At 35.2% G+C, this 18104-nt stretch overlaps 1 protein-coding gene across 6 annotated transcripts; it reads right to left on the bottom strand.

Moving 5' to 3' along the window:
• Window positions 1-616: 616 nt before the first annotated feature.
• LOC117984244 (solute carrier family 66 member 2) lies at window positions 617-15393 on the bottom strand. Of its 6 annotated transcripts, none has more exons than XM_034970868.2 (6): window positions 14994-15393; window positions 14434-14570; window positions 13682-13807; window positions 12596-12812; window positions 10711-10843; window positions 617-9131 (listed from the first exon to the last, which is right to left on the bottom strand). In XM_034970868.2, exons 1-6 carry the CDS (start codon window positions 15194-15196, stop codon window positions 9075-9077), a joined length of 873 nt encoding a protein of 290 aa, XP_034826759.1. In that variant the 5' UTR covers window positions 15197-15393; the 3' UTR covers window positions 617-9074. The 6 variants fall into 6 exon arrangements, with proteins under 6 accessions (XP_034826759.1, XP_034826767.1, XP_034826773.1 ...); XM_034970876.2 differs by having other exon boundaries at window positions 13682-13759; XM_034970882.2 differs by lacking the exon at window positions 13682-13807.
• Between the last annotated feature and the right edge of the window lie 2711 nt (window positions 15394-18104).

Here is an 18104-nt window from a genome sequence, read left to right as displayed (position 1 = left end):
CTACGTGCTTGACAGACTCGGAAGCCCATTAAGGCTGGATTCTATATTTCAGAAACTACAAAAGCATCGTAGAGCTTCAAAGTTTCTTAATGTGTGCCATTTTAAGTTACACAGCAAACTTTTAGTTCGCCCAAGCACATCATGCTGACCCAGAAGGAGGCGGCGGAGCGACAGCAGGAAGGGAAGCCGACGCAAACGCGGACCCTCTCCGTCGCCGAAGGATGGGGCGCAGGCGTCATGCGCACGATTGAAGCCTTAGCGAGAGCTCCGAGCGACCTATCAGCTGTCGCCCGTTGAGACCCAGGGTCGGGAGACGCACTCGTGGGCGTCGGACGTGCGTAAATGTCCCGGTGGAAGAAATGCTTCAGTGTTCCCGTAAACCAGTCGCCAGTGCAGCGCAGGAGCGCCCGCGCCGTTGGGTTTTAATGGGTATTCCGGTCGCCTCTCAGCTGGCAAGTCCCACATACCTTGCCCGTTACCGGGAGGGATGCGTAAATGCATTTCTCAACAATAAAAAAATAAGCACGTCATGCTCATGCCCAAGTGCTGCAGGCTACCAGCATTCGTTCGTCTCGTATGCCAATATCGGGACCGGGAGTTCAAATAAAATAAGGGGTAAACAAACAACATAACTTTATTTCGTATATAAGAATTGATAACTTTTAATCACAACAAGTCTACACTCATTTTGTAGTACAATGCTTCTAGAGGTACCTACATAATAATATTTTAATTGACTTCCTGTCAATTTATGCAAACTAACAAAATCCTGAAAACAACTTTACGGCGGGCGTGAGTAGAAGTTAACCTATGGCAATATTATTTATGTACTGTACTGATATGTATATTTTAGGAAACCAACACTTTGAAACAGTAAAGGCGGTTACGCACTCATCCGATCCGAGTCCGTGAAAATACGTTCCAAAGTAATCATAGAACTATTTGTATGGTAGCTTACGCACTAGATCCGACTTCCGTCATCCGTGAGAATATCTCGGATGTGCCTCAGATTCAAAACGGACATATTATGACGTAGATATGTCAAAGATGTCCACTGTATAGCTTAGATTTTGATCGGATATCGGATTAGTGCGTAAGCAATATCCAAGTTTTTTATATCTGTATTTTCACGAATTCGGGTTGGATGAGTGCGCAACCGCTCTAAGTAGGTCGCCTAGGTACTGAAGAATATAGGGTAGATGACATTGGTTAACGTCAGGTCAGGCCCAAAACGTATAAGTATTTTTATTAATATCATATTTAATATGATATGTTTATATATTTTTTTATATACATCGTAAATTTTTTGAAAACTCATACATACAATATGCTGTAATTAGAACGCTAGCAAAATCTCAGCGCTATACTATTCTACGTAAACACAATCAAATACCAATAACCATTTGCCTTACAGGTACTTAGATTAAAGTGATTCAGTATTTTTCAAATCTGCAATGTATAGCGTACAAAACTCGGGTCAATGCCCCGCATACGATGCGGCATTGACCCCATGACACCTCTAACTACGCAACGTTCGTTGACTAGCGTCAGTCAGATTTTTTATTTGCAATACATTGCGAACTTTAAAATAATACAGGTTTTTAATTTATTTTCTCGCGTTTGATTTGTGGTATATTTTCAGTATCTTATAATCATCAGTTCTATCTACCTGTCTTCGCTTTTGTTAGCGTTCTTATTACACCCTGTAAACGTTCATATAATTCGTTGAACACAGAACATTTCTTGCTAAAGTTATTAATAGGTAATTAATTATACTTAACTTAAAATGCACAGGAAGACCTCTCCTGACAAATGTCGGTATTATCCAGGTATTAAATTTTTACAATACAAAATTATGTTCAATAGAATTTCAAATATTTTATTGTTTATTAAGTAAGTAGGTAAGTATAGAACTATTGCCAATATTAAAATCTTAAACATTACTCAATATTAAACAATAATCGAATCGAAGAATCCAACAATATAATAATTATTCGCATGTCTGTCATTCTTAGAAATATAAAGATGCCTTAAATATCAAATATTTGATTTACATAATATTTGCACCTTTTCTGTTTACACTTTACACTAACTAAAATAAACTATTCCATCTAGATTCTAGAACACAACCTTCACTCTCAGCTTTCTTTAAACAGACATTATACTCGATAGTAAAACTGACTAAAAAATTAAACGCCGATATATTTTTTAAATAATTGTACAGGTATTGTAATAATTTGTCAAAATATATTTCATAAATTATGCAAAGAAACGTATTTACAAAAATTATTATTTGATAAAACAATGTCCTTAAAGTCACAGAAAACTTATTTCAGTCTACCCTATTCACTATTAAAATTACGTATCGATACATCAATATGATTTGCTCCAAATCTAAGAGGTTATGTATAGGTAAAATGAAATGTTTTAAGCTCTCCTTTTATTAATTAGAGTACAAACTCAAAAAACAGAGAAAAATAACATTTATTGCGATCCGTGACCTAAATCCGCCCTTCAGTAACTCTTTTCGCATCGCTTATCCGTGACATTAAATGGTCAATATATTTTGCATGGTGTAAAATCGACTACTTAAGTCATGGATAAGCGTTACGCGGGCTTAGGTCACATGAGTTATGTAATAATTATGTGACTAGAGGAAGTCTGTCAATACTATAATATTGATCGACTATTTAAGTCACACATAATGTCTACTCAATTCTTCAATTGCATGTCCAAGGTATGTATAATACAACATATTTTAAAAGCCAATAAACGTGTTGCTCTTCAAAGTTATGTTTTAATTAAGCCTTTACAGATACATAATATACCTTGACCTTATTGTACCTTCTATGTAATGAGATACTTTAAAGTATTTTGTACATTGAGGTGGAATATTTTGACTAAAATAAACATCACAAATAATACTTTACAGAAATATTTAAATAATAATTGTTAAATGTTACTTATATGCAACTTAGTAGGTATATATAGCAATATAGCCTCAAGAAAAAATATGCTTACTAGAAACAGGAATAATAAAATTAAGTAATTACAGAAAAATGGCTGACCGCTTTTATAAGTACTAGGTACCTAAAAAACTAAATACATAATGTAATTTATTAAAATTAAGGCTGTTGGAACGTAATGTCATTATCAGTTTTCTAGAAACTTGAGTTAAATTGATTAGAAAGCTGCTAAATCTACAATACATATACGTTTCAGGTTAATTTGGACCCTTAACCACTATATTGGGTGATTAAAGGCATGTAAATAATAACAGACAGTGGTGCTAATTTAGTTCTACAGATTGTCATCACTAGCTGTGTCGTTTTCTTTTTTGTTCGCATGTACACGATTTGGTACTCAATTTTCACATGCGCAATTAATAAAATTAGTTTTGCGCGTGCGTTCTTATCTCTGACATTCGGACTAAAAACACTATTAAAATATACCAAGCGACAGAAACCCAATTTTGCTATAAGAATTATTATCTTTATCATAGGAGATTGATCGCTTGGCGAACATGGCTCTCTAGATGGTTACAAATAAAATAACATCACTATACTACATCAATCTAAGGTATTCAAATGCGACAGTACATTTCAGCCAATAGCAAAGGAGTTAGCCAATAAGAGGCGATTGCAATGTTGCAATAGTCACATTCTAGCTGCCAAACTACCGCAATCGAGTCATTTTAGACCTGCCATTTGTGTACAACGGAATTAGTACCATTATCGTTCTTTTAATTAGACTATACAGGGTTACAGGAAAAGAGGACACGATCCCGATAAGGGGTTATAGTACAGGACATTAGCTATCAAACGACCCCTAAAGTGCTTATGCGAAAGTGTATCGTTTTCGAGTTATTCATTTTTTTATTTTTTTATTGGTAAAAGGGTGTTTGCCACTTTAAAAATTAATAAAAAAAAAGGAACAATGTATTTCAGCAGATTTTTTTTTATTTCTTGCTAGTACATATCCTTGTTAATAATAAACAGTTATAAAACTAAAAAAAAATTCAAGCATTTTAAAATTACAGCCCAAAAACTGTACAAGTTTTCGATTTTTAAATTTAATTCTTTGAATAACTTGCAAATTTTCTGTAAAAATTACTATGGCACTTATCCTGCGGATTATTTTAAAAACATCTACGTTTCGTTAGGTATCTATTGGTACAAAAAAAATCATAAAATTAAGAAAAAATTACACAACAAAGAGACAAGGTAGAAAATTCTAACAAATGCTATTGCCAAAGAATTAAATCAGAATCTATGTAAAAACGAGTTTAATGCAAAATCGTTAAAGATTATTTTTAATGAGGTAAAAAGGTAATATAAAATCAGTCAAGCGTTTTGTTATAGCGGCCATAAAAATACACATTTTGTGAAAATTTCATGTTCGTTCGTCCGTCCGTCCGTCTGTCCGGCCGTCCGTTTGTCTGTCAGTGGACTGTATCTCGTGAACCCTAATACGTAGAGACTTGAAATTTTTACAGAATGTGTATTTTTATTGCCGCTATAACATAAATACTAAAAATTACAAAATGGCTGCCATAAAAATTAAAAATAAAATAAAGTGTTATTTTTTGTACGATGGTACGGAACCCTTCGTGTGCGAGCCCGACTCGCACTTGACTGATTTTATGTTACCTTTTGACCTTATTAAAAATAATCTTTAACTATTTTGCATTTAACTCGTTTTTACATTGATTCTGATTTAATTCTTTGGCAATAGCATTTGTTAGAATTTTCTACCTGGTCTCATTGTTGTGTAATTTTTTCTTGATTTTATAATTTTTTTGTAATTTTTTTGTACCAATGGATACCTAACGAAACGTAGATGTTTTTAAAATAATCCGCAGGATAAGTGCCATAGTAATTTTTACAGAAAATTTGCAAGTTATTCAAAGAATTAAATTTAAAAATCGAAAACTTGTACAGTTTTTGGGCTGTAACTTTAAAATGCTTGAAGTTTTTTTTAGTTTTATAACTGTTTATTATTAACAAGGATATGTACTAGCAAGAAATAAAAAAAAATCTGCTGAAATACATTGTTCCTTTTTTTTATTAATTTTTAAAGTGGCAAACACCCTTTTACCAAGAAAAAAATAAAAAAATGAATAACTCGAAAACGATACACTTTCGCATAAGCACTTTAGGGGTCGTTTGATAGCTAATGTCCTGTACTATAACCCCGTAACGGGATCGTGTCCTCTTTTCCTGTAACCCTGTATAATACTGAGTCGTGTTGCATAAAATATACACGTTTCGAGTAAGCATATTTAAACTTTTATCTAAAGTAGAATGTTTTCCATTCGATTCAATATAAATTGTTACATTATTTTACGCGTAAAGGATAACAGTCCTTTTTAGTAGTACATTTTGAGTATTGGATTTATTTAATCCATTAAAATTTTATTGGTCCTCGAAGGCCTGGGCATACTGAGGTGCGAAGGCAATACCAACGCAGCTGCTATGCGCACTCTACAGTTTGAGCGTTTCTGTACAAATCGCGTCAAGCCAAAATTACTGATCTTGAACTAGTGCAGTGGGTGAATTATTATCGATCTATTCGGTAGTAGGTGCTAAGTGGGACGTGATAAAGAGAGTGTCTAATTCTTCAGTCCACCCACGAAGGTATAGGTAACGAAACTATACATATTATCGTGAGTCTATCTTTCGGCGGTTGGTATTAATGGGCCTACACATCCACTCCACACTCCCCTAGAGCTCCTGACACAACTGTATCAGAACTTTTAGAAGCCCTGTTGGATATGTTGACGTAACGTATACAATGGTACCAATTCTGTTGTACACAATCTCTGAACTACTAAATCGACAGGTCTAATATATAGCTATTCTTTGCACTATGGTTTTTGCTGAAAAGGATAAGCATTGAATTTAGACCAGTCAATCTAGTTTAGTTTAAAGATTGTGTTCAACAGAATTGGTACTAATGGCTGCCGACGCGCCTTTTCCGTCTTTGGTACGTATAGCGCGCTCAAAATACGTAGTCCAATCTGAACACGAGGCAAATAACTGCGCATTGTAACTACAAAATAGATCTCCGTCGGGCTTGCGTTCTTAATTCTTATACTGAGATCTATAGAGCGTAATTTGACTTTGCTCAGACTTAAGTTTCAGCTAAAACGAGACAAATTTATGCCAATGATATAACGCTGTCTCGTTTTAACAGTGTCTGTCTGAGCAAAGTCAAAGTGCGCTCTATAGATCTCATCCTCAGTATATGATCTATGCAAACCGCCATGTTGCAACTTCAGATTACTTCTCTACTTACTCAGATTGGACTGCACACTTGTTTTATGCGCACTATGTAGGCACCTTCACACTACGGGCCAATGCAGGCGAGTGCTCAAATTAAAAATCGAAATCTCACAATCTTTATTTTTGTTGGGTATTGTTCAGTAGCTTACAGTTACTGTAATACTGGTAGTTTTTAGGATGTCATTTTTTTTTTTGCATAAATATGGTTTCTTTTGTAGAATTTGGTGTTTCCCAGGACGTAATGGAAACAATATATGACACAAAAAAAAAAGATAAATAAATAACACAGCTTTCGATTTATTTATAATTTGTATGTATAATTTGGCACATTATTACTCCAAAAACAAAAGCATCTTTATGATTTTTAATTAGTGCACTTGTTTATTTGTTGTGTGTTGGCTCATAGTGTGAAGTCCAAAGACTCAAAAGTTTGTGATATGTTCCTAGATTTTTTTCTAAAATTTTATTAAGCACTCGAAAAACAAATTTTGAAAAGACCTAAGTCATGACCCAATACAATTAGTTTGATTTTTGTCTATAAGTAGAGAGAATAATAATAGTCAAAAACTGCATAGTTAAATCGTTTCCTCTAACTACAACCTACTAATAAAATTACATCTAAACTTTTTTAATCATCATACAATGAATTCTATTTACAAAAATGAATGTATTTCATTGTATCATTTTATCTACATGAAATACGACTTTATCACAATATTATATAATGCGTTTCACAGCGATTTCTTATACTTAAACACTAATACAACAGCGAGATTTAAGGTACAGTTCCGTTCAGTATCTACGCATTCTATGCCGACAATGAAGCATTGTTAGTGTCGCCGCGACATAATGGGAGTATTGTATACAATAGGATGCCTACGATAACAACACGCACGCCACACTTGAAAATGATGCCATAAACATCCATTGCGATTTTACGCACTTTGTATTTGCTAAAATTCATTTATCAAGTATAAAATCAGGGAATATCGTTAAGGCTCGGTGGGCATCTTACTGAAAGATGGCCACCGAGATCATTTGACATTGATTTGTGCTGCTCTATTGTGTGACATCATAAAAAAATTTCGTATAAAACTTTCAATGGATTAAAAATAAATGTCAAATGAGCTTGGTGGCTATCATTCAGTGTTAGACACTGAGTTACTGAGTTAGCCAATCAATAGGCAGATCGTCGCTCGAGCGTTAGTACACCAGAGCGCGGTAACAGGCTTTTGTGTTCATACAAAATGTAGAATCCGATCGCATCGCACACACAACAGGACTAGTTTTGTTTGTACTTTTGTGATTCTCAAGATATTATGTATACTGGTAGCGACAGGTCGAAATGGCAATTGGGGTGGGAACGCGCCGCACACGGGCGAGCGCGGGCGACGTGCGGGTGTACGGGGCGTCCCTCCGTCTGATATCCCGATGGCCATCTCGACCTATCGCGTACTATAGTACGAATACGAACACAGTATGGGTTAATACCTATCTAGGGTTTTTTTAAGTTAATATCAGCGACACTACCGCGACGTCATTGTCGTACTAGAAACTGAGATCGGAACTATACCTTAAGGATTAGGTTCTCGAGGTTTTAAAACCAGTTAAAAGTGCATTCATATTCTTTTAAAATAAGTGCTTTAAGACCGATTTTTTAAATAGAGTAACATCATTTTCTTATTAGCAACAATAATAATTCACGAATGAAGTACTTATGTAAACGGACTGTACTTTCTTAATATAGCTGCCAAGTGTGTTTTGGTTCAATTTTATAAAACACTAATGGTTGATTGATTTTTTAGATTGACTTGTGTTTAGTGATCACTAATAATAATAATTAATCAAGTATGATCTATAGAGGGCACACTGACTTTGCTCAGACATAAGACAGTTAAAACGAGACAGTTTTAAATCTCTCCATGAATCTATCTCGTTTTAACTCTGAATTATTAAGTCTGAGCAAAGTCAAAGTACAGCCTATAGATTATAGAACTCAGTCTAAGGAGAATTCCGCTCGGTCCGCGCCCATGCTAAAATTGAACTAAAACGGACTCACAGTACAAAATAAATACAAAAGTTATATATACCCCATTAAGATTAAATATTAGTTTCACATACAATCTGATAGCGAATTATTTCCGACAACATTATCATTACTAAATATTAATAAAAACATGGGAAGCTTTTCACTTCTACGAGACAGTTCAAGACGGTGCCAGCACCTTTTTTCGTGGTCAATGCCAGTACGGAGCTTAGTTTCTAAATCATTTTTACTACACGAAAGGAACGAATTATAAAGGTTAGCGACGAAATGACTCTTATTTCGGTAAAAAGATACTTCGAATTGCGCTTTTGACTTAAAGTCGACAAAGAATAATAATAACCACACGACTTGGTTTTGTATCCGTCGCCACGAGGTAGAGATAGTGGAATGGCTGTTTACTCTCTTTATGTAACGGGGATTATAAAAAATATAACAGGATACACACGTGGTTCATCGGAAGTTAATTGTTCATAAGGTATAGACGACTGGGCGGGATAGTACCTACCATGCAAGAACTCAGGGTGCGCACTTTTAGATTTTATTGTATGTGGTCGCCATTATGAAACCTGACTACCTAGGTACTCTGTGTACCGGGGATTATAACAAATATAACAGGATACACACGTGGTTCATCAGAAGTAAATTGTTCGTCATAAGGTGGAGATAAAGCGGGGCAGTGCCGGGGCTGGTCGGCGGTAGCGGGAAGAGCGCAGCGAGCGCTATAAGTCGGTCTCTGTCCACTGCTAGTCGCCACGCCGGACGCGCCGTGCCGCCACGGTGTTTTGTCGGTACAGCCATACCTGCCGAAGAATGAATGAATTAACATAATTTATATGACTGATATTTTGTTAGGGCCTAAGCGAGGGTCTGAGGTAAGTCTTGCTCTTGGTAAATATAAAATATTATATTTTAAGTTAAACGAAAAAATGGAACGCAATAGGTAAGGAAGAGAAAAGTTTAAGAAGAGTGACAGCGACGTTAAATTCCTTGAATTTTACGTCAACTGTGACCCTCCCGCGACCCGCGCACTACCTCACGAGCTGCCTAAAGCTAAGTCACCGTATTATAAATGCGAAAGTGTGTTTGTTTGTTGGTTTGTCCTTCAATCACGTTGCACCGGAGCAACGAATCTACGTGAATTTTTTGCATGGGTATAGTAGTTAAAGACCTAGAGAGTGACATAGCTACGTTTTATTCCGGAAACTGAATGAGTTTCCAAGGGAATTAAACAAACTAAATCCACGCTGACGAAGTCGCGGGCATCAGCTTGTTTAATATATAAATTGCACAATTTACGATGTCTAAATATTATACATTTACAAATAAGTAATTACAGGCTATGATTATATAAATAGATTATTATAGGTATAGGTGTTAAAGCCAAAACGTCAAACATTGTTAATGAACTGATAATCTCTACGTTTACAAAGCGATTTGCTCATAGCGTGTTTCGCAGTAATGTTATAATAATATTAATTATAAATTATAATAGTGGTGATAAATAGTATAAACGCTGTATAACATTGTTTTCAAATTTCAGTTTTCATCAAATATTTCTCGTATTCATAAACCACTAGCTGATGCCCACGACTTCTTTCGCGTTGACTAAGTTAAAATTCCCGTGGGAACTATAAAAAGTAGCCAATTATGTCACTCTCCAGGTCTTTAACTATACCCATGCAAAAAATCATGTCAACCAGTTGCTCCAAACCAATAAACAAACAAACACACTTTCGCATTTATAATGTAGGTATTGATTAAAAACTAAGTTTTTGTAAAAAAAAACTAAAGCTCTATCTCAGGTTCTACTGGTATGACGGGATTACCTGATTTCAGTTAACCTTTTTTTTGCTTATGTCTGCCATTGGCTATCTAGCCATAGTCAGATTTTGGATAAGTGTGTAAAATAATTTTAGTTTAAATGCATGTGTGATTTGAGTAAGTACCCACGACTTTTAGGTAAGTACTTACTAAGTGAAATCTCACATGCTTTAGAACTCGGCAAGTTATTTTGCATTTCAAATATTTTTTCTTCTCAATCGAATCGAGTGGTTTTAATATGACGCACAAGCTAACAAATAAACCGATAAACGATAACGACTCTTTTAGCCCTAGAGAAGAAAAAAACAGGTCAAATGTGAGTCGGATTCGCACACGAAGGGTTCCGTACCATTGTTCAAGAAATGCCACGTTTTAATTTTTTTATGATTCTGGGTTTTCGTATTTTTATATTTAGTTACTTGTGCTATAGATCAACGGAAAGTACCCTATACATTTTGATTCCTTTGGCGGGTCTTGACAGACAACGAAGTGATCCTATAAGGGTTGTCTTTTTTGTCTGGAGATATTTACCCTAATAATAGTTCAGCATATACTTACTTGTATGAGTATAATAATGTCTAACAATACTTGTAAGCTGCCACACATCCAAAACTGTGCGGGCGCTTCTCTTATAACAAAATAAGCAGTCTTAAATAAATCTCCACAAGTCCACATTATCACCATGCTAAGGCTGAAACAATAATTATAATATAGGTAGGTAGGTATACTTTTTAATATAACAGTAATCAAATACACAGAAGTGGCATTAGGAACTCAAAAACGAGCAAGATCGATAGAGAAATCTGATTCAGACCTAGTCTCATAAAGGGCAAATATTATTACAAATATTAAGTAGTTAGGTTGGATGTAATATTTGATATGATAATACTAAAGGCTATGCACTCAGCACAAGATGTCATATGGCAGATGTTTTCTATCTCTGTTTTTGATACAGGATTTTACAGCTTTCTAGTACTAACAGTGTCTGAGCTAAGCCGCGGACGGATGGACAGACAGACATGGCGAAAATATTTCTGATCCTGTGGTTCGTTGTTTACAACCTAAAAACCTAATCATCCCAATACCCAATCATGTTCCTCATGCTAAACCCATCGCCGGCTCACTACTGAGCACTGGTTTCCTTTAAGAATAAAAATAATTTGGTCATAGTCTACCTCGCTGGCCAAGTGCGGATTAGCAGACACTTTGAGAACATTATGGAGAACTCTCAGGCATGTTTTCATTCGTCGCATAATTTTCCTTCACAGTTAAAGCAAGTGATATTCAATTGCTTAAAACGCACATAACTCCGAAAAGTTAGAGCTGCGTGTCCGGGATCGGACCCCGCTCAACAGTTTAGTTGTAAGTGCCTATAGATAACTACAAACTAATTTACAGTTGGGTTTATATAAATTTTGGTGTAGAATGGAAGAACAAAGCTACAAATCATCCGGGCAACGGTTATCATATACGAAAGTTCAACGAATTTAACCCAATGTGTTTTTTTTAACTCTACGTCAAATCTGTTATCAAAGCTGATTTAAGGAAGTGAACTGTAATATTGTTACGGTTTATAAGGGGTTATCGGTAAACAGTGTAGTAACTGTGATATCAATGAAACTGCAATATACCTACATTTTGTTACGGCGATACAACAAATCGAATGCTTTTACGGGCGACGGATAGAATAGTACGCGACAGGTTGAAAGGACAATCGGGGAGGGAACGCCCCACACACCCGCACAGCCCCCGCGCTAACGGTGCGTGCGAGCGCGCCCCTCTTCGTACTTCGATTGCTATCTCGACCTGTCGCGTACTATACATATTGTTATGACGATAGAATAAATCGAATACTTTTACAGCGATCACGCACTCATCCGATCCAAATCCGTGAAAATACGGGTATAAAAAAAATATCTGCGACATAATGTCATAAGCTACCATACAAATAGTTCGCAAAACAAAAAGGAACATATTTTCACGGACTCGGATTGGACGAGTGCGTGATCACTCTTAGGGGCCACGGCTAGGTATAGGTACAAGTTTTTACAGGCTACATTAAAAAGTGTTATCTAAGGTCCGATTTTCGATCGCCAAATAAAAAGAGGGGTTTATTCGTTGTGCCCAATATTAAGTTAGACAAATATATAATTTGGCTCTTATTTGAATTAAAACCAATTGAACTCAATGAATTTTTTTAGATATGTTCTAGGAACTAATTATATGTCTGTGGTCTTACAAATTCCTTTAAAATATTTACTTTCAAAGTCATAGTCTCAAGAATTTACAAACAAATGTTTATACCCATGTAACTTCAAAACTAGTTATTTTTAGGCGAGGCCTTATTATTCGCGCGGTAACGATAAAGTTCAGTCTTATTTTGCGCATACTGCGCCAATCATAACAACATTAAAAATATACTACTGAATAATTTATTATTTACCTCATGCCTTCCGTACTTTTGTTGCCTAGGTTCTTAACAATCTGCGGTGCTCCTAACATGGCTTCAGTGAATACGGCGAGAAACCCGATCAGTTCCACAAACGGCGAGAATTCGATCAACAGATATGTGATAGCTGCACCGAAAACTGAGAATACTAGCATACAGTCTACATAGCTTTGGAAGTCCGTCCACGCCCAAAAATACTTTCGGTCCATATCTAAAAAAAAAGAAAAACAGCTAAATCTATGATTTGTTATTGATGTGAGTTACGAATTTTACTATCATTTGGTCAGTAGTGATCTTGATCACATATTGCAGTTCCTAATCAAAGTTCGCAATCAGTTGATTCAATCTTATAATTTAGTATGATCAGATCATCAGTGGCATGCACTTCATAGATGCAAAAAGCATTGCTTACCAGACGCTTAGCTTACTAAATCAGACGAAATTAATAGGAGCTACAATAGTCAAGTTACGGATTGATTTTACTGATGAACGAGGACGAAAAACGCATAGTATAACCGTTGTTAGCGGTGCTTGCCTAAATGCATACATGTGCTCAAACTCTATGCAAGCCACTATGATGTAGGAAATATCATGCAAATTGTCACTCAAATAACTTCGAATCTGGTCTATGGCCGGATCTAATAATTATTATATTTTTATTAGCAATGAATTACCGCAATAATGCAGGTGATGATGTTGCAGACACATGCCAAGTTAATGCACAATGATAGGACAAGGATCAATGGACAACCAAAGAGCACAGATATTAAAAAGCAGTTTAAATGAATCATACGCTTTAACAGTATTCTATTTTCAAACACTTTATTAAATGATTTCCACAATAATTAGGTAGGTATTAGCTATATTTTTCGTAAATTAACTAATATATTATTGCACACTTCATAATGATACTTAACAGCAAAAAACATAAACACCACATTAAAAAAATGTTAAAAAGCCCAAAAGTAACAATCATGATCATCTTTTGCAACTGGAACAAAAAGAAATAATGATGAATGGACAAAAATATAGGAGTATGAAATACATGTTAACATAATGAAGACGTTTCCGCGCACTCACCATAAAAGCGGTGTGGTATTTCGCCACCAACAATGCCACTGCGTTGTCCCAACCTCTGCGCAGTATCGTCTGGCTGAGCTGAGCCGTTTACACAACATAATAGTATATATAACATGAATATTGCACCTAATGTCACCATTCACACCAACCACCAAATAAAACAAAATAAAGTTAACATATAACAAAGAAATAAAAAGATAAATAAGTTAAGAATGCCAAAGTAGTTTATAAATAAAGTAAACAAGTAGCTAAAAGAAAATTAGGATATGTACTCTATTGAATTAGTATATATTTTGTTTTAGTACTTTTAGTCAATTTTATCTACTAAAAGGACAGGTTGAGATTTGAGTGGTTATAGGCGGGGGGACGCCCTGCACACCCACGTCACCCGCGCTTCCAACACCGGATTAGCGCGGCGGCTGTGCGGGTGTGTGTGGCATTCCCTCCCCATCTCGACTTAACATGTTTCTTTGAAAAATAAAAGTTCCCACTTTCTTCAGAAAATAAAAAAGTTCCCACAAGATTTTTACAAACCTTAATCCACACAAACAAAGTCACAAACATTATTTATTTAGTAGTGTAATTAATTAACTAATCAGTAAAAATAAATTTTATTGAATATAAGCCACTTAAAGTTGTTAGAATGTAAAAAATAAGTAAATATTTTAGAGTTAACAATCATATTACAAATCAGTGAGAAAATATATTATACAATACAAGCTACTAATTGAAACAAAGTATCATTAACAAACCTGTGAAAATTCGGTCTCTCGCTCTAATAATTTGATTTTTTTTCCGAACATTCACACAAAGATGGATCATAGCAAACATTGTTGCATTCATTACTATACTTTGAATTAATAATGGTATTTCATAGCGTTTGCCAAACCTAAAAATAAGATAGAATTAATATCCTGAATTCAGAAAAGGCCCAAAAATAATGATCTCATTATTTTTGGAATACACATAATAGATATTAAAATTATTAGTATTTAAATTGTTTTCATATCTTGTACCCTTGTAGTTTATTTCTGTACTGTTATAAACTTCTTCTAAGGTCCTTATTTCTTATAGATGCCCATGTCATTTGGAAACGTGCTGATAAAATTATTACAGGGAGAATGATTACAGGACATGAGAACTAGCACCAATTTAGAGATAAATCAACCTAAAAGTATATCTTATAATCAAGGTGCTTGAAATAATTATCAAGTTTTTGGATATTTCACGGATAGGTACATCTAACTTGTACATGAAATGGGCAGATGGAAGTAGGTTTTTTAATAAAATATGAAATGAAATGAAAACTTACCAAAATAATATTCGCAATGTATTGGCTATTAATAGCGTCAAACAAACGTATAAGGAGAATCCTTCAGCATCCTGAGTTCTTTTAATTTGTCTATACTGTGGAATGTACGGAGCTACTCCCCCTACAATCATTGCCGTAGCTGCACCCCAGCCGACTAAATGACCAACAGTCAGCCCTAGTTCATCAGATATTATCCAATCCATTGTTGATAATGTTTTTCACGCCCTGATATTCAGAAGTTCCTACCGAACTATAACAGTCTTTTTTTTATTACACACTTGTAAGAATAACATAATAAGTTCATCATAACAATTTATTGATTCACGTTATTCAGTCTTCACTGTGCGATTAATTTATAATAATGAAAAACCCCGAAAATAATTAAGACATTAGACAGAATTGAATTTTTAAAAAGAAGTCTGACGTAGGCATAGATAATATACGATACAATACAGCAGGCCGATTGCGAATCGACTGCATCTATCATTTACTGACAGCATCAATGTCAAAATATGGTTTTCCTATCACGGTTCGGTGAGACTGTCCACAAAGGATAGATGTGGACAAAAAAATGTTTTGACAGTTCATTTACACTATCGATAAAATTTATTGTATGAAAAATGCTATTGCGGACGCGTTTTGAAGTTTGATGTCATATAAGAACCTCGACAAATGTTACGTCAAATGAGGTTTTCATTGAAACAACTCGAGAGGTGTTTTTATCAGTGACATAAGCTATCCGCAAATCGTTTTACTACTCATATTAATTAAAATAAAGTTATGAAAGGGATTAAAAAAGGCTATAGTAATTCTTCTGCTAGATAAGAAATCAATTATTAATTTTAGAAGCTAGTATAATAGTATAAAAGTATTTTTAGATTAATGTAAGTCTCATAAGTGCTTTTAAAAGAATATGTGATGACTCTTTCATTAGTAGGTTTGATGCACAGAGTACATTAAATATAGAGGTATACTAACACTGAGAAATGAGAATCACAGAGTACTTTTTACACGCACCTATAACTTCTTGGAGAACAGTTATGTGCATTTTAATTAAATAATTAAATATCATTGCTTTAACGGTGATGGAAAACATCGTGTGGAAACCTGCATGCCTGAGAGTTCTCCAAAATGTTATCAAAGGTGTGTGAAGTGAAGTCTACCAATCCGCATTTGGCCAGCATGGTAGACTATGGCCAAAACTCTTCTCACACTCAAGAGAACCGTACTCTATAGTGAGCCAGCGACAAGCTGAACATAATAGTATACCTTTGACTCCTTTGAGAACAATATGGAGAACTCTCAGGCATGCAGATTTCCTCATGATGTTTCCTTCACCGCTAAATCAAGTTAAGTATAATTAATTGTTTAAAACGCACATAACTCTTAGAGATGCGTACCTAGAATTGAACCCCCAACCTTCAATTATTCAGAGGTGGACATCCTAACCACTAGGCTCTTCGGGGAACTTCTAAAATTATTCCCCAAAGTAATGTCCAAAAGTCAAATCATTTTCTGATTTAATTGATTTAGCTTTGGAAATTACTTTGGAATTTAAATTATTTAGGCAAATAAAACAACAGTTTGATGATTTTTTTATGTATTCTTTTATTAAAGTAGATTAGATTCTGACATTTTAATTATATCACCATCTGCTTCTTATAAATCTAATCTGCCACCGTTCATTATTTTATTTGTCTCTGCACGGGGTCCAAGAGCTCGAGTTCACAACATTTCCCAATCCATATCTTTGTCAGGATGAAGAAATGAATGCAGCACTGTATCACCTTTGCCTGAAAAAAAATTATGATAACTGAGTAAGTGACCACTGACTGTGTTGCTTAATCTATACCACTAGGCACTACCAGCTTCTGTTTAGGTATGACATTGTCTGCGAAGACTTTAGAATCAGTGTATATGGTATCTTTGTTACTAATTTAGCTAATCCAAATTGTTTCTTTAAATATTTGTGGTGCGAAGGAGTAAGAAACATCCAAACTTTCATATGAAGAGCAACGTTTTAGGCAGCTCTAGATACATAAGGAAACATACTCAAGAAAGCACTTGTAGTGTGGAGGTACTTACTATGAAGTCATAACCACCAGTAGCAATGGACTCAATTTGTATAATAGGTACTTTATGAAACGCTGTTAAAACTCCTCTAACTTTTCGGAGTTTAATACCATTGTAACAACTAAATATCACTTGCTTAGCTGTGAAGGAAAAGGAAGATCGTGAGGAAACCCGCATGAGAGCCTTTACTTGTATTGAATTATAACGTTTGTTAACTTACGAGTTCTAACTTCCAAGCAGCCACAGTCCGTCAATAAGGGTCCCAATACTTAGGCAAATCAGTGCCCAGGCATTTGCGTATAAGTTCAGTGAGAAAAACTAAGTCTCCGGAGTCCGAGGAGCAAGCAAAGTTGCAGAATTAATCACAAAAAACAAACGCGTAAACTAAGGAAAAACAACAAAAAATTGTACTTTGTGGTCTGGGGTTCTAAATAGTTACCACAGACTAACTACTTATTTGTAATAAGTAACGTAGCCAAATTTAGGAGACTGTTATGTCCATGTAAATTGCTAGATTACCAAGTGATTACCATAGATATTAGATTTAGTCGGGTTATAAATAGGTCCGTGCTACCAATACGTCATCAAAATGTCGATAATGACCAAATGCGATATAGTGCATTAGTCGTCCGCGATAGCAAATTTATCAACTGTAACGATCACGATTCTTAAGGATATTTCTATTGAGATGTCACATGTCAGTTTACGGCAATCGGCCTGCAGCTGACGTAGGTTTGACATTGACAATGACACTAATATTTTTTAAAACAGTACGGCTCTGTGTTTTCTTTCAGTAAATAGTACCTAATGGCAAACAAACATAGCTGCGAAAAGTTAGAGGTACGCGCTCGGGATCAAACTCAGGACCCCTGAATAGGAGACCAACGCGACGTCTTCTTAACCAGTATGGATTAGTGATGCATAATCAAGAATGAGAAGCTTAGTAGGTAATCTTGTGGCGCTTGAGCGTGTAATAAGTGGATGTGCGCTAGGCATTACTAAATTGTGATTGAATCAATTTTATGGCGTGTACACTTG

Source organism: Maniola hyperantus, chromosome 1, assembly GCF_902806685.2.
Source record: "Maniola hyperantus chromosome 1, iAphHyp1.2, whole genome shotgun sequence".
In the NCBI taxonomy this organism is placed as follows: Eukaryota; Metazoa; Arthropoda; class Insecta; order Lepidoptera; family Nymphalidae; genus Maniola; species Maniola hyperantus.
Note: the sequence above shows the minus strand (reverse complement) of the source record. Positions and strands in the feature narration are given on the sequence as shown.